Raw genomic sequence first — 25,856 nt, forward strand, 5'->3', positions numbered from 1 at the left:
CCAGCGGCCACGGCCCACGGGCCCAGCCGCTCCGCGGCATGTGGGATCCTCCCAGACCGGGGCGCGAACCCGGTTCCCCTGCATCGGCAGGCGGACGCGCAACCACTGCGCCACCAGGGAAGCCCCAAAATACAAATTTTTTAATGATTTAAGCCTGGATTGGAGTTGGAGGTGCATTTGGGAAAGGCTGCAGCTTTAGTTCTGAGGACAGAGCATTCCCTGGAGTGTGGAGCACACTAACAGCCCTCCACTCAGCTGAGATGGATTTGTGAAGTGGGTACCCAGGTGCCCAGCAGTCTGTCCTGTTGTTAACATTTCTTGAACTGCCTCATCTAGAAAACTGAAAAGAAGCCCCTGCCCCAAACAAACTATAGAAACCTGAAAATGGCCAAGAGATTGTTCTCGAATGTGATTCCTGTTTCTTAGTACACTCTTTATTGAGGGTTGTTTAGTCTAGTTTTACAGATTGCCTAAAGTGGATACATGTGAGATGGACTCTGACCAGGATTTGGATTAGAGGAGATTGGAAATCAAAGCACTAGACAAGCTGCAGTGAAGTCCTTGGCTTGAGAATCACCACTGTAGGAGAACTCGGCCCCTCCTATTTGTCTTTGAATCTGTAGCTGTTATAAGCCAATTGGGTGGAAAGCAACTTGGGACATTTCCTTATTTCTCCTTTTTGGCAAGTTTCTGCCCCTTATTCACCAAACTGAGTCTCTGAACTTTGCCAGCTGTGATTTTGGTCAGCTGGCAGGCCACACCTGGTAGAAAACCATGTCTCTTCCACATCCTGGGACCCAGGGGCAGTGTGGCCTAAGGGCATATGGTCCAGGTTTGGCATCACACAAGAGTGAGTGATGACCCTGTGACCCTAAGAGTCTTGGTTTGTAAAACAGAGATAACAATGCTTAATCTGCTTGGGCTGCCATAACAAAAGACTACAGGATAGATGGATTAAACAACAGAAATTTACTTCTCACAGTTGTGGAGACTGGAAGTCCTGGATCAAGGTCCAGCAGGGTTCAGTTTCTAGTAAAGACTCTTTCTGGCTTGCATATGGCTAGTGTGTCCTCACACGGCCTTTGCTCTGCACCAGTGTCCCTTCCTAGGGTGCTAATCCTATCAGGTCAGGGCCCTGCCCTTCCTTATGATCTCATTTACCTTAATTACCTCCCAAGGCTGAATTTCCAATATAGTCACATTGGGGGGTTTAGGCCTTCAAAATATGAATCTTTGGGGAGACACAATTCAGGGCAAGCAAATACCTACTTCCATTAGGAAAATGCAAATTAGAACCATGAGATACCACTTTATACCTGCTAGGATGGCCATAACCAAAAAGACAAATAATTACAAGTCTTGGTGAGGATGTAGAGAAACGAACTCTGATACACTACTGGTGGGAATGTACAATAACGTAGCCACTTTGGAAAACAGCCTAACAGTTCCTCAAAAGATTAAGCATAGAGTTGCCATATGTCCCAGAAATTCCACTGCTAGGTATATACCCAAGACAATAAAAATATGTCTGCACAAAAACTTGCAAACAAATGTTCACAGTGGCATTATTCATAATAGCCAAAAAGTAGAAACCATTCAAATATCCATCGATGATTGGAAAAATAAATTGTGTCATATCCATACAACTACTAATTCAGCAATAAGAAGGAATGAAGTACTGGTATATGGTACAACATGGATGAACTTTAAAAATATTATGCAAAGTGAAAGTGTAACCAAGCAGAAGCCTATGGGACCTTCCTGGGACAGACTTTAAATGATCTGTATTTGCTCTTAAAATATTTTGTCACTTTGGTTAAGTGAAAACTATTGTTTCACAGTGAACTATGATCTTATTTGACCAAGTGTTTTGAAAACTTTTTGATATTTTTGACAAACTTCCCAAATATCAAATTCTAATTAAAGTCCTTTTGACCTCCAGCTAACTTTGGGATACTTCAGAGGGCCCCTAAGGCACCTGAGAGAGAAATATTAAACCAACTAGGATTATTTGGTATGTTAAATTACATGGGAAGCATTATCACACGAGGGATAAACCTTCTTAGGTTATACTATACGGATGTCATTAATATAAATGTTCTAGAAATTATAGGAAGTTCCTAAAATTTAAATATGCCTTGATATAATGTTATCAGTCATAATTCTAGTTATTACCTTAAAATGTATGTCACAGCAACTTGGCTAAGTCCGTTTATTAACTGCATTGCAATCAGATCTTTAACCATGCCTTCTTATGTCTTTTGTCATTCATAAACAGTTACTGTTTCACTCTGATGCTTTTGAAAAAAGGCTTCGTCATCATGAAGATTCAAAGAAAGGACTTTTTGACAAGTACAGGTTTCTGATAACTTTCAGATAATACTGCTGAACTGAGTAAAAAATTAAAGAATTGTAATGGAAACCCTGATGGTTTCATAAAACTGTTAACAAAAAGGATTAGTTACATAGGACTGAATGAACTGATAAATATGGTTATAATTTTATGGGTTTTGTCCAAAATATTATTGGCTTTTAATCTGTTTTCCAGATATAAGGAAACCTTTCCCCTTAAGCTAATTATAATTTATAACAACTTAGTAAATTACACTTTTGTAAGTAAAATTGAAACACTTATCTTTTCCCTCTACCTGATCCTTCCAAAAATTGGAAATTCTTGGGTTTCCAGCAGCCTTATCAGGTGAATAAGAGAGGTCACCTCCTGACAGGTGCAGGAATCTCAAGATATTTGGGGGACTTCAAGAAGAGAGAAATTCACCCAAATCTATAGATATTGAAGGCACAATCTGATGACAAGCCCATGGTGTGGCTTTCCTGGTCTTGAGAGGCCTCTTAAAAGTTCAATCTGAGGTTCCTTATGAAAAGTTCCAGCAAAACCAATTTAAAAGAGCCTATGTGATCAATTAACCAGACTTACTTTGCAAACAAATTAGTTTTAATTTGGCTATATTTGGTAAAAATGAGGGCAATTTTAGAAAGAAAAAGATTATGTTTCAATGGATATTAAATTCTAGTTTTGTTAATTCAGGTCAATATTTACTGCTTAAGACTCATTTCCCAAGTAGCTTTTTGTTGCTATGTTACATTATTGTAAAGTCTGAGTAATTAGGAGGATATTCTAAGCTTGTTTCTGAAGTCAATCACAGTACTGTATCTTTGGATGAAGATCAGATGCCCCATGACCTGCAACCAGAAGATTATGCATACTGGAAAAGGCATCATTTAAAGAACCCTTATCAAGTATTCTTAAATACCTCATGCACAATGATACTGAAGGGAGTTAACTCTTTAACTCATATTTCCCACTTAGGAAAGACCTCTGCATTGGACTGGTCTATAGAAAGGTCTATTGGTTCCAAATAATATCCACACCAGGAAAAAAAAAGGATGACAGCAATGGTAGGCAGCTAACCCAAGAATCCAGACCAGGTCTATAAGCCCTATCATACTAATTTAATTGAACTCTTTACCAAAACTTTGTCTCCCTATCAACACTGAAAGTTATTGTTTTACTTCTAACCGTATTTTGCCCCCAGTGTTTAAGATGGAAAGAAAATTCTCTAATGAAGTTGTCACAGAGTATAACTACTCATGACACGTATCACTCCTTGCTTTAGGTCTACTGCTTGAAGCACATGTACAATGTTTTGCATGACAATTCAGTGTAATTGATAAAAATGTATAGCCTACAAAGTGTTTCCCCATCAGCATACCTCTGTGCTTATTTATTTTGTCTGATTATTTTCTCCCAGTGTGGATAAGTAGGCAAATTATATACACATACACACACACACACACACACACACACACACACACACACACACACAAGTAGGCCTAGCAGCGAGGGACATCATGGACCCAGGGCAGGCAGCAACCATCCTGGCAACAAGGGACAATTATTTTGATTATTAATGCTTTCTATCAAAAGTGGGAAATGTGGAGGAAATTTTCACATATTGAGGTCTGGGAAAGTAATTCTGGCTTATACGTGACTTAAATTGAACTTTAGGCTAACCAAAACAGCCCGTTTGTGGCCTACAAAACAAACATTGTACATCTGCTTTAACCACTGAAGAAAAGATTACTTTTTTAAAAAATGGAATAACTGTGGTTCAGGCATCCAAAATAGAGCTGGATGGCCATTATGGACATGGTTTCAGACTATTTTACTATATTACTCAGAACTTGAGTTTTCTAAACAGTATCACACTCAAGGACACCACTAGATGTTCTCAAAACAATATCTGCTAGCAGCTGCCAACTGCAACCTTACGGTCTCAAGGTCTCCTCTCGTAACTGTGAAACCTTTCTCTTACTTCAGGAAGAGTAGTGGCAAGCAAGGCAGCTCACGCTATAGCCTCTCAGCTAGGCCCTAGATTCTTTAGCCAGAATAGTATTAGATAATAAAATTGCTTTATTTTGGCAAAATTGGTTATTTTGGCAAAAAAGGAGACATATGTGTATTGACCAATAGCTCCTGTTATGTATAATTTGTATCTCTGGACTGGACAGCTGCATGTAAATCAATGAAGTTAGAACACTACCTCATACCATACACAAAAATAAACTCAAAATGACTTAAAGACTTAAATATAAGATGTGACACCATAAAACTCCTAGAAGAGAACACAGGCAAAACATTCTCTGACATAAATCATAGCAATATTTTCTTAGGTCAGTCTCCCAAGGCAATAGAAATAAAGGCAAAAATAAACAAATGGGACTTAAACTTATAAGCTTTTGCACAGCAAAGGAAACCATAAACAAAATAAAAAGACAACCTAGGGAATGGGAGGAAATATTTGCAAATGATGCGACCAACGAGGGCTTAATTTCCAAAATATACACTCATATAACTCAATAACAAAAAAACAACCCAATCAAAAAATGGGCAGAAGAGTTAGACATTTCTCTAAAGAAGACATACAGATGACCAAGAGGCACAGCAAAAGATGCTCAACATCACTAATTATTAGAGAAATGTAAATCAAAACTACAACGAGGCATCACCTCACACCAGTCAGAATGGCCATCATCAAAAAGTCTACAAATAATAAATGCTAGAGAGGGTATGGAGAAAAGGGAACCCTCCTACTCTGTTGGTGGGAATGTAAATTAGTGCAGCCACTATGGAGAATAGTATGGAGGTTCCTTAAAAAACTAAAAACAGAGCTACCATATGATCCAGCAATCCCACTCCTGGGTATATATCCAGAAAAGACAAAAAGTCTAATTCAAAACAATACATGCACCCCAATGTTCATAGCAGCACTATTTACAATAGTCGAGACCTGGAAGCAACCTAGGTGTCCATCAACAGATGAATGGATGAAGAAGATGTGGTATATATGTACAATGGAATACTACTCAGCCATAAAAAAGAATGAAATAATGCTATGTGAAGCAACATGGATAGACCTAGAAATTATCATACTAAGTGAAGTAAGTCAGACAGAGAAAGACAAATATCATATGATATCACTTATATGTGGAATCTAAAATATGATACAAGTGAGCTTACAAAACAGAAACAGACTCAAAGGCATAGAAAACAAACCATGGTTACCAAAGGGGAAAGAGGGAGAGAAGAGATAAATTAGGAGTTTGGGATTAGCAGATACAAACTGCTATATATAAAACAGATAAACAACAAGGTCCTACTGTATAGTACAGGGAACTATATTCAATCTTATAATAAACTATAATGGAAAAGAATATGAAAAAGTATATGTGTGTATACATATATATATGTGTATGTGTATATATTACATATGTATAACTGAATCACTTTGCTATATACCAGAAACTAATACAACTATAAATTACTATAATTTAACACAACTGTAAATTAACTATACTTCAATTAAAAAGAAAACCTGGAAAAGTTGAAACGCAAATATGGAATAATTCAAAAGGCTACTTGTTTACTGGATGTATGTAAAGAGGACCCACTCCAAAACTTATTTTCCTGGTTGCCATCTAAAATAGGAGGACTATTTTGGGGAATACTACAAGGCGCATTTTATTCATTATCCTCATTGTAATACGTCTACTAATTTTCCAACCTTTGTACAGGTATTATGACAAAGCAATCAAAGAGAGAGGTAATGCTTTCATAATACGAAATGCTGATGCTAAGCTTGGTACTGGGAAGTATATCCAACTCTGTGTCCATTCCCCAGATTGAGGCAGGACTATGCCCCATTTCAGCAGGAAGTATCCAGAGCCCCATTCCCTCAAAGACTGGGGAAAGTTGAAACAGAGTAGGGGCTAAAACCAAGTCCTCCTAAAAGTGAGTTCCTCTGCTGAGTTAATGATTAACTTCTCTAACCAAAACTTTATTCCCTTTCTTGTCCTGTACCGGTTCCCCCTCAAGTTTGAGGAATATCAAAGAAAAGAAGGGATTGTAATCAAGTAGAACGCTATGGGGCCTTCCCTGGACAGAACCCTCCATATCCTCCATCTACCTCTTGTTTATAGAAAAACTTTAGCCTGCTAGGCTTTCCCGGAGTTCCAAAGAACAAATTTAATTAGAGACGCAAGGAAATGCAGAAACAAAGGAAAACAGTCAAGCAAGACAAAATAATAATAGTTGAGCCATTAAACAAAGTTAAGGACATTTAGCTCCTCTTCAAGGGCTACAGATAATATTCTGAGACATATCCTTGAGCTGTTTTGCAGCTACTGAAACCCCCACCAGGTGGAAGAAGTTAACTGAATGCTGACCACAAGCAGGTAGACCCCAGACTGATTAGAACCAGAAGGCTGACGATGTTGGATTACCTCACCACCAACCAGTCAGAAGAATGTCCACGAGCTGATCACGTACCCCACAACCTTCTCCCTCACCCTGCTTTAAAAATCGTTCCCTGAAAGCCATCAGGGAGTTCGGGCCTTTTCCTTTGGAAGTTAGCTTCTGGTACTACTTGCTTGGTGCCCTGCAATAAACGCTGCACTTTCTTTCCCCGCAACCCAGTGTCAATAGATTGGCTTTGCTGCACGTGGGCGAGTCAACCCAAGTTGGGCTGAGTAACAAAAGAAGCCAGTTACAAAAGACTACATTATCCCATTCTGTCCATTATAGGTAAATTCATAGAGATAGAAAGCACATTAGTGGTTGCCAGGGTCTGGGGTAGGGTGGAATAGGGACTCACTGATAACAGGTTACAGAGTTTCCTTTGGGGGTAATAAAACATGCTCTGGAATTAGATAACGGTGATGGTTGCATAACCTTGTGAGTACACTAAAAAGCACTGAATCATACACTTTAAAAGGGTGAATTCTATGGTATGTGAATTGTAACTCAATTAAAAAAAAATTTTTTTAATGCACACACACACACACCAAAAAAAAATTCCTACTACATAGGATAGTTAAGACGATGAGTGGGCTTATGTGTACATGGCACAGTGCCCAGCATAGAGTTCCTCATGGATAACAGCTGTTTTTATTTTCCACAATCTATGTAGGGTCAGAAAGAGTGAAAGTAGTACAGCCATAAACATGGTTACATTAGCCTAACATCTCTGCCTCTGATGTCCTCAGGGACATTCACCGCAGGGCCCTACCTCCTTCTCTACCGTCCACTGCCTGGCGTTTGCACCGTTCCTCGCTCTCAGCTGGGCAGTCTGTCCGGCTCCCACCACCCAGGCTACTCAGGCAAGAGGCCCAGGGGTGCGCCTCCGACTCTGTCCTCCCGCAGACCCCCTAGTCCTCCCTGCTCAGGCCTCTACAAGCAGCCCGGCTCTGCTCACCCCGCCCACCCCCGGAAACCAGGCCAGGAGACCAGGACACTTCCGGCTTCACCCTGGGCCCACCCCTCTCTCCTCTCCAGGTGCTTCATCTTTAACCATAGACCTGGTTTCCAGGGCAGAAAAACCTGCTTGGCCCTGGGCCGCTCTCACCACAGGCTCCCCATTGAAGCCCAAGATAAAGAGGCAAGGGCTCCCCCAGGGCTGGTTCTGAGGGCAGCTAACAGATGGGTGGCAGACTGCAGGTAGCAAGACCTCAGGCTAGTATGTTGTCAGGATTTGTTCTCTCCTGCCAGCTTCTTCCTTCAAGCTGGAGCCAAAGTCACAGCTCACCCAGGATGGCAGCTCCTACTGGCAGGATAAAAATACCCCTCAGTTTGACTACTGAGCCCACCCCACGTGTGGCCAATTCAGCCATTAAGGGCAAGGAGAGAGGAAACAGGACAGAATGGCTGTGACTTCCCTGCAGGGAAAGGCAGTCCGAGGAGCCTCCTGCTTGCTGACACACGGACGATGCGGGATTTCAGGGCTCACAGGAAGTTCCAATCACATCGGTGCCCTCAGCATCAGCATGAAACCTCTGATGACTGGCATGAATGTTTCTGACTTCTATTGTTCATCGACCTCTTTGAGGATTTATGGGAGCTCTAGACCATTTCCTCAGGAAAAGAAATCCACAGAGGTGCATTTTCACAAAAAATTACATATGATCTCAGAGGATGTACAGAACTCTTGATGCTAAGAGGTCCATAAATCCCTGGGCCAGAATAGACTCTATAGTAAGGCAGAAAGAACTTAGAACCTAGCCATCAGAAATAGCAATGAGGTGCTGGAAAAGGATGGAAGCAAGGATGTTGATCTGTCCAGCGCTGCGTCCTAAGAATGCCTTCTGTCTGTGCTGGGGACAGGGGCACAGTGGGGGATGCTCTAAGTGTGAGACAGACCCTTGGGCACCCACAGTTCAGGGCCAGAAACAGCAAGGAGACACCTCAGATCAAAATCAATAAAAGAGCTCCCTGGGAAGTAGCTGGAGAAGGAAGCCCCAGAGAGCTGATATATAATCCAGCCTCTACTGATGAGGCATTTCTAAAATCGATCGCCTCATCCCTCACTGGCAGAGGCGGCCTCTGTCAGGTTTTAGAGGTTTCCTGGGCACTTCCAATCAGCTCTCTGCTGGGCCACGTCATGAAATCACCACCCTAATGCCAAAGCCAGCAGTTAACCAACGCTGAGATTGTTGTTCCCACCAGGGGGTGGGGAGGTAGGTGGGGCAGGGTTCCTAGCAGTGAAAGGAGGAGCATCTCAGTGCCCTTGAACATATTGGAAGTGCCACCAGAGTGTCAGGCCACTGGACCAGCGGGGAAAGGAAGAGGTTTGATAGAGAGCCTGAGGGGCCCCAGAATTCCATTGAAAATAATCATGTTCTTCTCCAGGAGGACACAATGACTGTGGTTCTTCTTGAGAACTCTAGAGCCAGCATTTGGGCCTGTTGAGAGCAATAGAGTCCTCAGGTCAGTCTCTTACCGATTAATTATCAGAAAGCAGGACATAGCTGTATATTTTGTATTAAGGCCAAAGATCCTATTTTCAAAGAGGTTCGTCAGTTGATCAAAGAAGTCTGAGAGCACTGGAGCAGCCCGGGCTGTCTCCAAGGTCTGGCCACCACCTGCCCTCTCCCCTGCTCCACCCCCTGTCTGGTCTGTACCTCTCTGCTTCTGCTGGCTTGGTGTTTCTGGTTACAAGCCTCCCATTGCTTTAGAGTAACTGTGCATTGCTCCTGTTAATTTTGGTATCTACAGATACCAAATCTACAGATTTGTCCAGCTTCAGAACCCAAACTCTAATGACTGCCCTATATTACTGTGCTAGATTCTATCTCCAAAGGGTGTATTTAATGACTGGTCTAAAACCTCAGCTCTCAGTTTCTAGCAAACACCTTGAAGTAAAAGAAGGCTTGGCCCAGGAGTCAGGCAGTGTGGGCTCTAGTCTTGGTTTTCCACTAACTTATAGGTTTTTTATGTCCCCTGGGTCCCTCAGTCTCGTTACCTGGATATGAGCGGATTGGATACAAAGAGCTCTGTGATCCCTTTTGACTTTCCTGAAGTCAGCTATAGGTCAGCTGCAAGGTAGGGATCCTCCATGGGCCACTGAGAGCACCAAGCCTTCCAGCCCCAGTGCTGGGGGTGACCTCAAAAGGGACCCCAATGGGGTTCCTGGAAAACATTCCAGTTCTTTAACACAGCTCACTCCATATCCCTCTGGAAAGACTACACAGTGTCTTCTCAAAGTCCTTCCAGTGGAAACTAGAGTAGATCGCTATTGCATTCTCCTTCCCAAGGTCCATTCCCTCTTCCTCTAATAATGGCACCCTGGTTTTCCCTTAAGGAACGATCTTTTCTCTATTGCCAGTCCTTGAGGGTTGAGCTCCAGGGATAGGCTCATGAAAAGCTGGGCAAATAGCCTATTTTTCACCCCAGTGGTTGACTGATGATTGGACCAAGGACAAAAGGAAGACTCAGATCAAGACTTTGGCTGGAGATGCTCATGGCCTTTTGGCCTCCTTATGAGAAGAGTCTGTTGGGAATCAGAGGGAATCAGAGCTGGGAGCTGAAGCGGGGATAATTGTTGAGAACATCATCTGAGCCCCTAGATCCAGCCATGCATGAAAGCCTACACCTGGACTTTTTAGTTACCTGAGCGAATAAATCCACCCCCACTTTTTGTTGTTGTTGTTTAAGTGAGTTTGAGTTGAATTAGGTGTCAGTAATGTGTTCTTTGAACTTTCTGCTTTTCTCATTCATGCATGCCCCTCTGTCAATGTTGCCAAATCCTAGCCATTTTTGACTAAAAGAAGAAGACGGGGAGGAAGAGGAGAAAGAAGAAGAAGAAAAGGAGAAAGAAGGAGAAGGATAAGAAGAAGTTGTTAAATCTAAAAGCTGCATGAAAGGCAAGGTCTAATGTAGCGCTGGTAATTATATAGCACTGTTGTCGCCACTCCCTGCCCTGTACCCATCACAAATATCACTCATTTATAAGAATTCTTCTCAACGCAGAATTCTTGGCAGCCATTGCCAATCATTTGGAGTTGCCTCCAACCTGAAATCTATTTTCCAACAAAGCTAAAGAGACCTACATCATTACACTGTGACTGGGACTCGGAGATGGTTTAAACCAAAGCAGAGGATTAACTACCATGGCCTGTCTGGAGGACACTAGTTGATCACAAAGACAGAAGCAACTTTGATATACTGGCAAAATCCAACAGTGCTAATAGTTAGCCCTGAGCCACTGCCAGGGTCAGCCCTTGGGGAGGGGTCTCAGAGAGAAAAGCATAGAGTTTGGTTCTTTGGCCCCTGGAGCTGAAGCATGGGCAGGAGAGGTCTGGTGGGTGCCATCTTAACCCAGAGGGCTAGGCAGCCTCACATGGCAGCCTTGGGGGGGCCTCAGCCCTGGCCCACACCCAACATCAACACTGGCCACAACAAGATGGTGAGCCCCACCTACACGCCAACTGGCAACTCAGGGCTCCCAAGGCTGCTAGTTCTGAGCAGGTAACATTTTCTTGGGCATAAACCTCTGATAACAACAAGTGCTGGTTCTTTCTAAGTTGGCACATTTCTAATTCTGAAGCTAACGGATGCTTTTCTCACTCTCCCAGAACTCAAAATCAACTTGACATTTCTAAAATTACATTTTGAAGGCAATGAATCTATAAAGTGCAAATAGAAACATTCTGGCTCCCTCCTGTAAATGTGAATATTCTTTCTATATTAGCCGGGACAGGGGGAGTGGGGAAGGGAGACTTGCACCTCCAAAGGATGAAAGTGTTCAAGGAGCAGGTGCTCTCTGAATGTCCCCTGAGAGTTCAGAGCAGCCTCACGACATGGGATGAAAATTAAGCAGAAGCAAAAGACTGAGCACGAAGAGGTGAGGCACCTTCGACTTCTAGACGAAGACAGCCCGGCCCCGAGGTGGGTCCCAGAGGAAGCCCCCTGGCTGGGCCGGCACACTGGACACTTACAAGAGAATCAGGCAGCAGCTGCTTCTCCTTAAACCGGAGAGGTGTTCGAAGGGGCTTTGTGTGAGCCACGATCGAAACACACCTATCAAGAGGGATCAAGTACCTGGCCGAGAGGCCTGCAGATGGGACAGGGAATTGAATGTCTTTTTTTGTTTTAACAAAAATGTAAAAATCCAGGGAGAAAATGCCTTTTTTTTTTTTTTTTAATGGTAGCAAAGGCTGTCCAATGACCACAATCCTCTTCTCCCCTTCACCCACAGATCAACCGTAAGATGCAACCTGTTAGTATTCAAAGTGATCCATTCAACAGAAGAGAACCCCGCACCCCTTGCCCTCCGCCAACCAAGCTCCCTGGGCCTCCAGCCTGGACCGAGGGAGTCAGGCCCTCCTGCTTCAACTCCTGACAGTGGCTGCTGTGGGTTTTTACAGCTGCAAACAAATGTGACCCGGGATGAAACTATGAGGCCTTAATCAACATTCCACGCAGGGCAGTTCCATTCAGCAATCATTAATCCAATGCTTACAAGGTGCCTCCAGGGTGCTCATTACTGGGGAGACAGAGAAGATTTGGGGAAATAGAGGCTTTGTTTTCTGGGATTGCAACACCCGGTGGTAGAGGCACATGCAGACAGCACAGGCCTTCTGAGGAGATGCGAGGACAGGGAGGGAGATGAGGGGCATTTCTTCAACGGAAAACTGCGGGCTATACTTCGAGAGGTCCCTGTGGGGGAGATGGAGTCTGAGGAAGCTCCTGAGGGGTGGGTAGCATCGTGAAGGTGGCTGAGAGCACGGAGCCGGGCCATCCTGGGTGGAGTGCGCAGCAAACGCACAGGCCAGAGATGAGAGGGAGGCTTAGGGGCACAGCAAGCCGTCCTGCGGTGTGGGGGCAGGGTAGTGAGCTGGGGCCCTGGGGCTGTACACCGATCTCCTCAAAGACCACGAATGCCAGGCTGAGGAATCTGCTAAATGAGATTCTAACGAAAGAGACCCCTGTGGAGAGCCGTGCTGCTCCGGCCCGGAAGTGAGCTGAGCTGAACAAGCCACACACGCACCGCCGAGTCCCCGGTGCCATCTTACCTGCGAGCGCCTTCCGCAGGCCGGGCGCCGGGCTGGGCCTCCCCTGAGCTGGGCAGGCCCAGCGTCTCTGTGCACGTGAAGTGGACCCAGGACACCCTTTAGGGGCTGGGGACTGAAGCTGCAGGAGCGCAGCAGACACCTCCCGGCCCAGCTGAGCTCGTAGAACCAAGGCCTGGCTAGTCCGTCATAGACTCCGCCCCGACTCAGTGAAAGGCGTGGAACACGGGCTTCTGCGGACGTGTGTGGCCTCTCGGCCCATCACCGGTGACACGGGCGGGAAGGAGAGGCAGCAGCCCTGGGGTCTCTGACAAAGGTGGATTATCTGAGTCGCTTATGTGCCCGCACGCAGAACTGCCGCCCTCACCCCTGCCCGCGCTGGCAGGAGTCCCCGCCCCTCCCCCACTGCCGGACCTGGGGGATGCATGGGTCACATCAGCAGCTTCATGCAGGTGGGACCCGTCCTTCTCCCCCGTCCCTCTCCAGCCTCTACTCCCACAGCACCTCCCCACTGAGTCCACACGACAGACTCATTTATTAACTTGACTTTGCATGTCAAATATCTTTTCCGTTTAATTAAAAAAACAAAACAGTTAATATCACAAGGGGCTCCAGAAATACATGCTTTTGAATTCCAGCCATGGAGAGGACTAAAGGAGAGCTGGGATCTGCAGATGTGGCTGCTTTCCGCAGAGGGATTTGTGCAGCCCCGACAAGCTCACTGCCCGTGAGAGAACCCACCGCACGGCAGGCAGGGGCCGTGGGACAGTCTTTGGTTGGCGGGAGCTTCACCCAGAGCTCTCCGGAAGGTGGCTCGGCAGGAAGAGGGTGTCTCCCTACAGCCCCCCTCTAAGGGGGAACACGGGCAAGGGGGTACAAGAGGAAGCATTTAAGCCTCCCTAGCCTCCCTAGCCTCTGAGGCTGTAGGACACCTTATTTAAACCTAACAAAAAGTAGGTTTATGATTTGAACTTGGACCTTGTAGCAGCCCAGTGACACGTCGGCAGCCACGATGCAGTTGTGGGCAGGAAAACGGTGGGCCTGGACACTGCTCCTAGACCACCCTGTATCATCAGGTCCACATAGAGAACACACGGGAACCCTTTAGACCAAATAAAAGTAAATAATTATACCAATATAAACAGGGCCTTTGACCCTTTCATTTTATTAAAATGGCACGTAAATATTAAAACAGCATACTGATCACTTCCTACATCTGCAAGCCCCCGGGTGTGCCGATTTGGAGCCGCCTATGGGCTCCTTCCTGGAGGCTGCAGACTCATGCATTCAGCAATTCATGTTCTTTGTCGGTTTTCCCAACAGCATCAGGATTTGATAATGGGTCGAGATCGGCGAAAAGGCTGAACCAGGCAGTCAGGTCCGAGGAGGGCTTGGCAGGCTCTGGGGAGAGAAGAGCAAACATGAGCACACCTACCTTGCTAACTCCCACCTCTGCCAGGCTGCAGGCAGGTGGGTCCAGGTGCATCTTGAAGAGGGAGGACGCTCAATCCGACAAACCCCATTGCTCTTTGTCGCCAAGCCTTGTTAGGGTATTCCATGCCCCCCTGTTGGCCGGTTGGCTGAGTAACATTCTTAAACCATGGTCTTTATACAGTTCAATGCACAGTGATCCTTTGTCTTAACCCACACCTGCACCTCCACCCAGCGATGGCCACAGCCGACAGAGCTGCCTGAAACCCCAGGCCCCATGCTTCACCACCACCAGGAAATATCAGTCATTTCAGAGATCAGACTGAATGTCTCAAGAAGCAAGGTGCTTCCTGGAAGAATCTTTTCAAATCTGCTGGGTTAAGAGAAACACCGTGGTTACTCTTTTCAGCCTTCAAAGCAACAGGTCCAGAAGGGGGGAGGGGGGGGATGGCACCTAGGCCTGACTGCCCCTCTTCTCTCAAGGTCACTGCCTTCTTTAACCCTCTCCCATCAGAAGAAGGGGGCCTGTGACAGGCCTCCCCTTCCCCACTGGGCTCTAAATTGCCCCCATACCCCTTACACTCCAGCCTCAGTGGAACAGCCTTCAGCTGTCCTTTCACCGAACCACCTGCCCTAACTTCTTGAGTGGCACGATTACAGAGCCTCATTATTTTCCAGATGAGGAGAACACTTTCAAAAGAGTGCCTGATGCAAGTGATTTACAAATAAGTTGGGGGCTCCTCTCTCTATAAATCATTCCACATGAGAATCGAAGTTCATTGGCTTGGACGACCCATGCTTTTTTTTCTTTCTCCAACGGGTGGCAGTATCAAAAGCATGAAGTAAATGTCTCTCTGACAGGTTATCCTTCTAGCTGAGAGCAGTTAGGAATGTGCTTGCCATCTGGTTGAAAAGAGTCTCAAAAAATATTGGTAGCACAAGTTGCTAAAAGTGGTTATATGAGAGTGATAGAGAATATTGATGGGATTATACCAACATACACAGGGCTTTTGATCTTTTCACTAAAAAGCACTTCAACATTAAGACAGTGTACTGATCACTTTATACTTCTGATTCTCCTCCCTTTGCTTTTCAAAGTCTCTTGTGGATATATTATTTTATAATGAGATAACAATGCATCTACTAGAGAGATAAGCTATTGCAAGCAAGACTAGTTAGTAACTGTGCAAGTTATTATTATGTAACATTAATTTCACATTGTGTGCAGTTAGCCCCCAAAACACTTGGTTTATTTTGATATGATAAACTGAGACTTCAGAGATCTCAATACAGCTTGGTGGGAGCGGAGGAGACATCATTTTTTTTTTTAAAAAGGGAGTAATTTCTCTTTCTTTAGTCATGTAGGAGGTCACACAAGGAAATTGTATGGGGCAAGATTGACTTAGGAGGATTAGTGTGTTCTTGATAGAGAATATCAAGATATCTTAGAGACAGCACCAGGGAAAACACACTCCATGCTCACCTCCCCTTCCCAGCACCTTCCGATGGTGGGTGTGGCCCTGCTGTGAAGAGCCAGGTAACTATACTTCAGGGGCTTGGGGGTCCTCACATTCCCCAGACCTCCACTGTGGGAGGGAAAACCAGGTGCAACTATTTGCACAACACCTGAAAAACATCAAGGGAATGCTTTCTGATGATAATAAAATTGACACTTCCTTTAACTTCCTGTGGTCAACACAGGGAAAGTGGGTGATGACCAAAGAAAGAGAGAGAGCTGCAAATACAGATGAGATCTTCCTCAGGCAGATGTTTTGTCTCAAAAGAACAGATTTCACAAGCTCAAAAGGCCCTCTTTTGACAACTAAGACACCTGGCTCTTCATGAAAAGCACTAACCAAATGCCTTGTCTGGTGGAAGCAATGGTATTTTCAGCTAAGGATCGCCAACCTCAGTGGCCTTTTCTCCCTTACTGTTGTCACCCAATCTTGGGGAGCACCCGGTCACATGGAGATAGATTTTGAGTCTTCCTCATTAGATTTGATAGAGGGAGTTATGAATTAGGACATTAAGCCAGGAAAAAAGTTAGAATGTTAGTTGCTAGCATCGTGCCGAACTCTCCACCCATGCAGCCCCTCCTTTGAACCCAAGGTGCTCACATGGAAATTAGTAAAGAAAGAAAAGGGTGTTAGGCCAGTGAAAATGAAGGCAACTGTCATTTAAGTGGGACAGAACACTGTATTACCTTTCACTGCAGGGCTACTGCCATTTGGACTGCTTGCCTTTGGTGCTGGCCATGGAGGAGAAATAGGATTGACATTGCTCTCTGACCAGCCTAATGTTCAAAACCAGAGGTTGTTAGATCTAGGGAAGGGCAGTTGCACTGCCCCATCAGTTCCTGGGGCACACACATGGCTCTCAACTCTGAGAGCCTTCAAAGAGAGAGAGGAGGGTGGTATGCAAAGAACCTTCTCCCATGTTCCTCATACCCGGAATATGTTTTAGGGGAGAGTGGATATGTATAATCATGTCCACCTTAAAAGTATGGGAAACTAGGGAAAAGACTGCATTTTGAAAAGCAAATGAGAAGTTGCTAAGGTTAAAGCATTTTTGCTTTCAGTTTTACACCCATTTTTCTTACCAAGTGACATCATTTCATGGTCACGCCAAAGATTATCAATAGTGTTTCAAGGAAATCAAGTGCCTGTTTTCCGGTCACAAATGGGGAAAGCTTAAAAAAGTGAACACCATTAAATGTAGCAACAGAACTAGGGAATGGCTGGTCTTCTCTACTTCCAATATGATCCAGTTCATTTATTTTCCATACAGCTAATTTAAATTGGGAAGTTTAGTTAATACAGAGAAATAAATGGCAGTCCAGTCCAAATATATGAGGGGAAAGAACATCCCCTTAACTGGATGTCGTACCCTTACAAATGATATTGATCTTGTCTAATCCACTGTTCTGAAAGGCCCCCCTGTGCTCTGCCTGCCCCTAATGATTAAGAGGCATTCAGCAGTCCTGCTTTGGGGGAAGCAAGCCTAGTTTCCCCCCAGTATTTACTGTCTGTGCTGGATGTTTCAGCATGACTCATTTAATTTAGAACTTTACCACATACTTCTTTGCACATCTGCTTTAATTCTTCATGTGTAAGTCCTGTCTTCTCAATGAGACAGGGAACTGTTTCTTCAATGTGCTCCATAACACCTAATGTGGTACAGGTAGATGTGTGTGGGTTAAGTCCATTGTTGATTCTCACTGTGAAATGTAGACCATCAGATGAGGCACCACTGTTGGGTCCAAATGGTTAAAACTGTATCCTTGGGCTTCCCTGGTGGCACAGTGGTTGAGAGTCCGCCTGTCGATGCAGGGGACGCGGGTTCGTGCCCCGGTCCAGGAAGATCCCACATGCCACGGAGCAGCTGGGCCTGTGAGCCATGGCCGCTGCGCCTGCGCGTCCGGAGCCTGTGCTCCGCAACGGGAGAGGCCACAACAGTGAGAGGCCCGCGTACCACACACACAAAAAACAAACAAACAAACAAAAACCTGTATCCTTTCACTGGGATGCTCTGGTCGCAGTGTTTTCTACAGAAAAGGTTTTGTCTCTGATAAGGCCCCCATGAGACATCACGTTTAGATGGCAGAGTTCAGCTGGGGCAGTGAAACCAATTTCTGGAGCAAGCAAGCCACTCAGTATATGACACAAAAATGATAAGATGTAATGCTGTTTGTTTACCCTACCATTCTAAGATTTGTGATAGGGACCTAATTATAGAATCATACTATATTGATTAGCTTGTACTTTTGTCTCATCTCCTAGAGTTCTGAGACCCTTGAAGGCAGAGACCATGTATTATTCATCTGTACATCCTTTAGTGCACTACCTGGCACACGATGGGTGTTGAAATTAAGATAAACTATTGAAGAACTCTTTTAAATCATGAGAAGTACATTTATGAAGCTTTATTTTAAGAGACGGCAAAGCAATGCTTGGCGCAGTAGATGCTATAATACTCACTGGTTGATTATTTCATTTTAGGCAAGTAAACACAAACGTCTCTATGAAGACTAACCAATGACAAATGAAACAGGTGGCCTGTGACCTATTTATTGGGTCTAAAATAATGAAAACATAGAGAGTTTAAAAAGTACTATTATCCATTGGAAAGGTACTTGAACATGTTGTTAACATAATTCACAAACAACAAAAAGCACCAGATTTTAAAGGAACTTTTTGGGAAGATGGAAATGTTCTAACACTAGACTGTGGTGATGGCTGAACAATATAAACTTACCAGAAATCCTTGAACTGTTCTCTTACAACGGGTGAATTTCATGGTATGTAAATTATAGTTCAATAAAGCAGTTTTTAAAAATGACCAGTATTTGGTGTAATCCAGGAGTAACATAACCTCCCTGTTTCCTAGAAAATTGGCCCATGGGCATTTTCCTTCTAAACTCAAATCACATAAATAGTGGTAAATGCAGAAAGTTAAAATTGCAGTTTCGTCGTGTGCCAAATAAAGCTCAAAGAGGTAGCATCTAACTGGGTCAATTTTACCTTTTTCCCTACAATCCTCTTCTGGACACCAAATGTCAAGACCCACCTGTGGTCTGCAGAGCCTGTGTAACTTTCCATCAACGCCTACAGCCTGGCCTCCATCTCTTAGGGCAGTGGTTCTCAAAGTATGGTGCCCGTGCCACTGGCAGGGGCATCACCCATTGAATCAGAATTGCTGGGGGTGAAGCCCAGGGAAGCACAAACCCTTGGCAGCTGTCATGCAGTGTAGTGTGAGAGGCCCTGCCACAGATGGTCCCCAAGGAGCTGCCACGGACACCATCTCTGTCAGGATCAGGGTCACCTTGGTTGAAGCCAGAGCCGGGACAAGGAGAGAGGCCCTCCTAGGAAACAGAGAGGTCTGCTTTCAGGACCCCACCTCCCGGGTCCTGGAGCTTTAAGCTCCTTGACCTTGTCTAGCTCTCTGAGTTCAGGGAGGCCCACACTTCCAGAAAGATCCGGAACAGATGCAGAGAAAAGGCAGGTGAGGGGTATGGAAGTCCACCGCTCCCAGATCTCTGAATGCTATTTGATACAGTGGGAACACGAGAAAATTCTTCCCATTTCAAAAGTATGCACATTTGTTTTTTAAAATGGCGGCAGACGATGCTGGAAAAGAGGTGGTTCAACCATTGTCTTTTTCAGAGTATAAAGTGGAACACTTTCCTACAGGAGGCAGAAAAAAAGCCACATACCAAAATGGAGCTCCCCTCACTTTATGTGATGGGCATGTTCCCAAACGGCTATAAACAAATAAAATGACTGTATATCAAGTCATATTTTTAAAGTACCAGAAACACAAGTTGTATTTTTAAGCCTATAATTTAAAGGATTATAATGGCAGACTCCTTTATAAAGACAATGTCTTCTAACTGGATTCCTTTGTAACTATGGATTTTTGAATATTGCTCATCTAAACACTCATGAACATGTGGAAGTGATATGTGGAGTGTGACATGTGGAATCTATGGGTTTGGGGGCTTCTCTGCAGCAGAGGACGTGGAGAAGGATGAGCGTAAAGACATCCCCCCTTGGGGACTAAGATGATGGGGAAAGTATACCTCAAAGTTTCCCATGACTATTCCCTTGTCCCATAATGTGAAGCAGAAACAGCAGCCAGTTTGCCAAATCACAATCCCTCCTCAGAACAGCTATTAAGCATAAGTCTAACAATCCAACTATAGGCACATGAGGGGAGAAAATGGTACAGTTGTGACACCAGCTATATACATATATTTTAAGCAAATACTAAGCTAAGCTGCAGTTTCACCCTCACTCATATCACTTTGGGAATTATTTAGCAGAGGGGTGCAACTAGGGTAATTATGGATGGAATGCCAAGCCAGACTTCAAATGTCTTGGCTTCTATCAGGAAAAAAATGCTATTTAACGAGAACTTACTGCTGCTAATATTCCTGTAATTGCCATCAACTCTTCTCTAGTTGGTATTAATTAGTTGGCTGAGGCGTTTTTAACAGGAAGGTGCGGCTGGAAAGATGTCTCCCCATCTCAGGGAAATTGTGTCAGGAGATGGGTGGTGGAGAATGGAGGCAGGAGAAGCTGAGAGCTCTGTGAGCAAGATGACGAACGAGCCTAGCTGTCGGTTCCTGTGATATGTCAACTGTGCTACCCGTTTGCAGGAAACACATATAAAATTTTATTGGAGCAATCCTGCCCCCCTTTACTTACATAAGGGAAAATATAAATCAGCCAGAAATAACACGGGCCAGCTAGAGCAGCAAGTAAAGCCAAAATAATACCACCCAGAGTAGCACTTCACCATGAATGTAATATTTCACTAACTGGGACAGCAAAAGCCCAGGATGGGTTGATGAGCACAGAGCACAGGGCGCTCTGGGGTGGGGTTGGCCATGAAGGGGAAAGTGGGAAGACCGTGGTCTCGGTGGCCAAGCACCAGCCTGTTGTCCACACCTTCTCTGAGCCCCAGTTTCCATACCTGCAAAGGGTGGATAAAAATTCCTGCCTCACTAGGTTGCTGTATGGATAAAATGGGATCTTGGTGGTGAAACAAGGGAATACAGAGGCTGTAAAGTGCAGGCCCTCAATAAATCTAAGTTGAATCTCGATTTCTGTATAAGTCAGCGGACATGAGAAGCAACCCCTGAGATTGTCTTAGGACTGTTTTCTTTCCTAATAGTGATTCAACGTCAGTTGATCTCTCCCTTCCTTCTTGCCTGCCATCCATCCATCCATCTACCCATCCATCCAGTAGTCTCTGTCGAACATCTTTTCTAGGCACTGAGCTATGATCGGGAAATATGATGGTAAGCAACACAAGCATGGGCCCTGCCCATGACAACCTAAAGTAGACAAAAGATTAAATCAATTTTACAATGAGGTGAAATAAGAGGAATGATTAAGTACTGGGTGTAAAGGGAATGGAGAGCAGAAACACCTAACACTGACTGCTGGGGGAGTCCCTGGATGAAATGACACTGAACAGGAGAACCTGAAGAATGAGAAGTTAGCCACGCAGAACAAGCATCGTGAACATGCAGGTGGGTGGAGTGCTCCGAGAGGAGGGGAGGGTCAGACTCCCTGGAGTCCAGCTTACAGACGTAATAAATACATGGTTCTCCAGCTGAACAAGGTCATTGAGTCATGCTAAGTAAAGGCGTTGGGGGTATGGGCAGTGATGAGACTGGGGCAGGCCTTAAAGGACTTTGTAAGCCAAGCTGAGGAGTTTAGACCTTATGTGAATGGTGGATAAAACCACAACAGCTTGGCAAGTCATGAGACCTTTCTGGGGTCCCTTGATTTCCTCATCTATAAAGTGAGGGTAGAGTAGATGGTCACCAAGGTTCCTTCTATGGACTAATGGAGGCACTTAAATTCTGCAGATACCCAAGACTTGGGGATGTGCCCAGCAGGCTTAGAAAGTGCTGCTTCTTTGATGGAACAAACAACGCCAATGGCTCACGCTCTGTGTTCAGGTTATCTTTAAATGCGGCCCGCAGCCTTTTCTTTCACATTATTCCATTTGAGTCCTGGAAATATGTTAGCCTGGAGCAAGGCTAAGCCAGAAACAGCAAGAGGAGAGCTCTGGTTGAGGAAAGGTAAATCTAAGAGAATGATCACATTAAGCTTTCCATGACATTGGCTTTAAATGGAAACCCACCCAGATGGCAAGAGCACCTCGGAATTAGGTAAAACAAAAGAATATCCAGAAGGAACAAAGGGCTGTATGTTTGTGAGAATCTGGAACAAGACTCCTACTTTGGTTTGCAGAATTCTAAATTAAAAGATGTCCTGGTGCACTTAGTTTGAGGAGATGGCTATCTTTTCAGTATCAGCGTCTGTTTCTAAATTAAATTTTGGATGTTGGTGGGGAATTAAGAAAAACGTTTAATGAGGCCCATCAGCCTTGCTGGGTCTCTACCTCAGGCAGCCCCTCTGGCTGGCCCTCTTCCTACTCACTTTAAGAGGCCTCAGGAAGGTACAATTTTCTCATCACTGTATGACACAGAAAACCCCAGCCCCTATCATGCTGGCAACTTCAGAAACCCTTAGAAAGTCTAGCTAAAATTAACTCCTTAAAATTTTTAAGCACAACTTGATCCTAAATGTAAGTTCCTTTGTTTTGCTCTCCTAGAGGTTGAAGTAGGTGGGGGAAGGAAGATATAATCGTTCTCTTACTACATCCCCCTTCCTTTCTACTTCCCCAGAGCAAAGGAGAAGAGTGAGGACAAAGGCCAAAGAGGAGAGGAAGGCAGAGGAGAACAGAGAGATAAGGAGGCAAGAAGACTGAAGAGGTGGAGGAGGGAGGGGGAGGGAGGGGGTTTGGAGTGCGGAAAGGTGCTGAGGTATCTGTGGCTGTGGCCTGGAGCCACCCACCTCTGTCCTCTGAACACTGCCCCTGAGGATACAGCTCTGCCTGGACCTTACAAAGAGCTACAAAGGCGGTGGGGAGACTGAGCTAGACAGCACTACAGTGAATGAGGGGGCGATGGCTAGCACAGGCGAAGATTTTGTAGACAATCTCGATTTCATATATTCTATTCTGGAATGGCACCCAACTTTTTTTTTTTTTTTTTTTTTTTTGCGTTACACGGGCCTCTCACCGCTGTGGCCTCTCCCATTGCGCAGCACAGGCTCCGGACGCGCAGGCTCAGTGGCCATGGCTCACGGGCCCAGCCGCTCCACGGCATGTGGGATCTTCCCGGACCGGGGCACGAACCCGTGTCCCCTGCATAGGCAGGCGGACTCTCAACCACTGCGCCACCAGGGAAGCCCCTCACCCAACTTTTGTGGTTGACACAACCCTGCCTTCCCACAACCACATGCCTCCTCCACGACTGCGTGGTTCCCCCCCCATCCCTGTGCACACCCAGGATGCCCAGAGCCAGGATAACAGTCTTTACAAGTCCTCCTCCTCCAGAAGCACCCAAGGCAAAGCCTGAGGGAGCCCGTCCGGGAATCGCGTTTGCCGTCAGAGACATAGTACTTGGAGGCAACAGAACAGAACGGGGAAAGGCATGGATTCCGGAGTCTGGCGGCTCAGGCCCACAATCCGGCCTGCCTCCTACCAGAGGTATGATCTCGGGCAAATTACTTACTGCCCTGTTTCTCAGTTTCCCAGGCTGTAAGTTGGAGATGATGCCAGTACTTGCCTGGGAAGGGTGTGGTGAGGATGAAGTAAGTTAACACACGTAAAGCACATGGGAGTGCTTGGCCCACAGCGCATGCCATAGGGAGTGCTGGTTCTTACTATTTTACCATGATAAAGGGCAAAGTCACAGAAGCAAACAGTTTTAGACTTCAGCATCTCTGAAGTAGGGGGTAACCCAGGGATAAGAAGATGACATTTGTGGAAAAGTAGAAAGCTCCTTCAGATGACTTGGGTCTCTCCTGATAGATTATTTAGTGAGTCTAATACCTCGTATTACAGATGAGAAGGCAAAGGCCCAGAGAATGAGTAGCCTGACCAATTGCTGCAAAGTGAGTGCAGGGAAGGGAGTTTACAGAATAAAACCCAGGCTCTGAACTCCCTACCAGCGTTTGCCTCGCTGAGCCAATATGCCAGTGAGCCTTTCTACTCCACGTTTAGTTTGACTACTTACTTATTTCAGTGGTTTATTTGATTTAGTTTTTGAGATGATCTGGATAATCAGGGGGAAGTAGTTTCAATATGAGGTGTCAAAAGTTTAATAATTATTTAGATTCTTTTGCAATTCATGTGTATAGACGGATTTTCTAGACCATGGATGCAATGGAAAAAAATCTAGAGCCAACATCTACCTTTTGCTCTTTTTTTAGGAGGTTGAAGGGAGTCCTGACAAAAGCACAGAATATGGTTAGAACTGGATTACATGATCAATCATCAAAGCAGGGAGCCCACTCTTTATCTGTATACGTGTTTTGAAGGTTTCCTGAATCAGAGGGCAGTACTGGGGCAGAATGGTTGGGGGTGCCTGCCGGTAACCTGTAGGTGTATAGAAGCTGAATGGGCTTCCTCTTTAAAACACTGAAGTTCACTTTTCTTTCTGTCATTTTGAGTTCCATAGACATTCAATTTATGGCTGTTGGCATGCAAAGGAAACAGGATAACTCAGAGGTTACAAAATAACTCCTTTCACATTGATCTTGATAGAACGCCAGCAGAGGAAAGGAAACTATTAGCAGCCAGAATGGTCCCTTTATGGTAAATCAGATCATGTCCATCCTTGGTCCAAGATGCTGTGATGGTTCTGAGTCCTTCCAAAGACTATGAGGCCCTATGTGGCCCTACCCGTCTCCTCTCCAAGTGCCTCTCTCTCTCTCACTCCAACCCCAGTGCTCCTCCTCCAGACCCTCGACCATACCTGATCTACCCTGTCATTCCCCCAACACTATCTCTGGCTCTACTTTTTCCTTTTCTCCATATTGTTGGTCACTTTCTAAGCTACAGTGTAATTTGATTATGTTTACTGTTCATTATCTCCTCTTCATTAGAATGTGAGTTCCAGGAAGGCAGAAGCCTTGTCTGTTTTGTTCTCAGGTAAATCACCAGTGCCTGGCACCCAGAGGACTCAATAAATATTTGTTGGACAAATGAGAAACTTGCTAAAGTGCTACTGGGGTGGTAACCTCCACTGAGACTCTGTTTGCCTGAGAAATAAATGGCCTCCCTTTGAAGTACCTCTTTCTCTTTCCATAGTGCGAGCTTGCATCTCTCTTGCCGTCAGATCACCTCCCTCCTTAGACCCAAGTGTGGTCGTGTGCATTTCTCCTGGCCATGGGGCAAGGCTGAAGTGCAAAGCCCACAGCCACCACACTTGTCCTAGCTCTCAGGCGGAGGTCTGGGGAGAGCGCCCTGGGCCTGAGCTGAGATCTTCTTTCTCCACCTGCTCAGGAAGAGGGCGTGTGGCTCTGACTTCTCAGTGTCAGCCTGGGGCGCTCACAATAGAGTGACACTTGGCCACACCAGTGAGGGAGGAGCACTGCCACCACTGCTCCTGGGCAGCAGCGGGGGCCCTGGTGTCTCCAAAGCTGGGGGCCCCAGGGAGATTCATCCTCCAGCACAGCTGGAGAGTCTCCAGCAGCCCCCAGCTCTGAGCTGTGGATCCCTCTCCGGCCCCTGCCTCTCCCGACTCTCCCACGCCTTGTTAGTGCCTCTGCCACAGGTGGGTGGTGGTGAAACCCAGTCTTTGTCAGCCTTGCTCATCTGAGGTCCCAGCAAAAGAGGTGGTGAAACCCAGGGGTGAAGCTCGGGTCAGAGATGTAGTTTTGGATTGCAGTTATCCCTCCTCTCTCTAACTCCATTACTGAGAATAAATGAGATGGCTGGCTACAAAATAGGACTCAAAACGGAAGATGAAAGGAATCATGTATTTCATAAAAAAGAGCGAAGACTTTTCTTTTGGTCTTGCCTACCAACTCTTGCCATGTCCAGGATCTCACCTCCAAAGACCTGAGGTGTTTTTTTTTTTTTTAATTTAATAGCCCATAATTACTTAATCATTCCAGCTCTGCCACTTGTTCTCAGCTTTAAGTGCCAGATAAACACTTTGTTTATTAAGGAGATAGCCTAAATTCATGGAAAAA

At 45.3% G+C, this 25,856-nt stretch overlaps 1 protein-coding gene across 9 annotated transcripts in view; it reads right to left on the reverse strand.

The window, feature by feature from the left end:
• Positions 1 to 13,998: 13,998 nt before the first annotated feature.
• ICA1 (islet cell autoantigen 1) overlaps positions 13,999 to 25,856 on the reverse strand; it is a 145,211-nt gene continuing 133,353 nt past the window's right edge. For all 9 annotated transcript variants that reach the window (XM_028490038.2, XM_028490039.2, XM_028490041.2 and 6 more), the window contains one exon: positions 13,999 to 14,265. In XM_028490038.2, the coding sequence (XP_028345839.1) occupies positions 14,144 to 14,265 (122 nt within the window). In that variant the 3' untranslated portion in view covers positions 13,999 to 14,143. The remainder of the gene's footprint in view (positions 14,266 to 25,856) is intronic.

Source organism: Physeter macrocephalus, chromosome 5, assembly GCF_002837175.3.
Source record: "Physeter macrocephalus isolate SW-GA chromosome 5, ASM283717v5, whole genome shotgun sequence".
NCBI classification, from domain to species: domain Eukaryota; kingdom Metazoa; phylum Chordata; class Mammalia; order Artiodactyla; family Physeteridae; genus Physeter; species Physeter macrocephalus.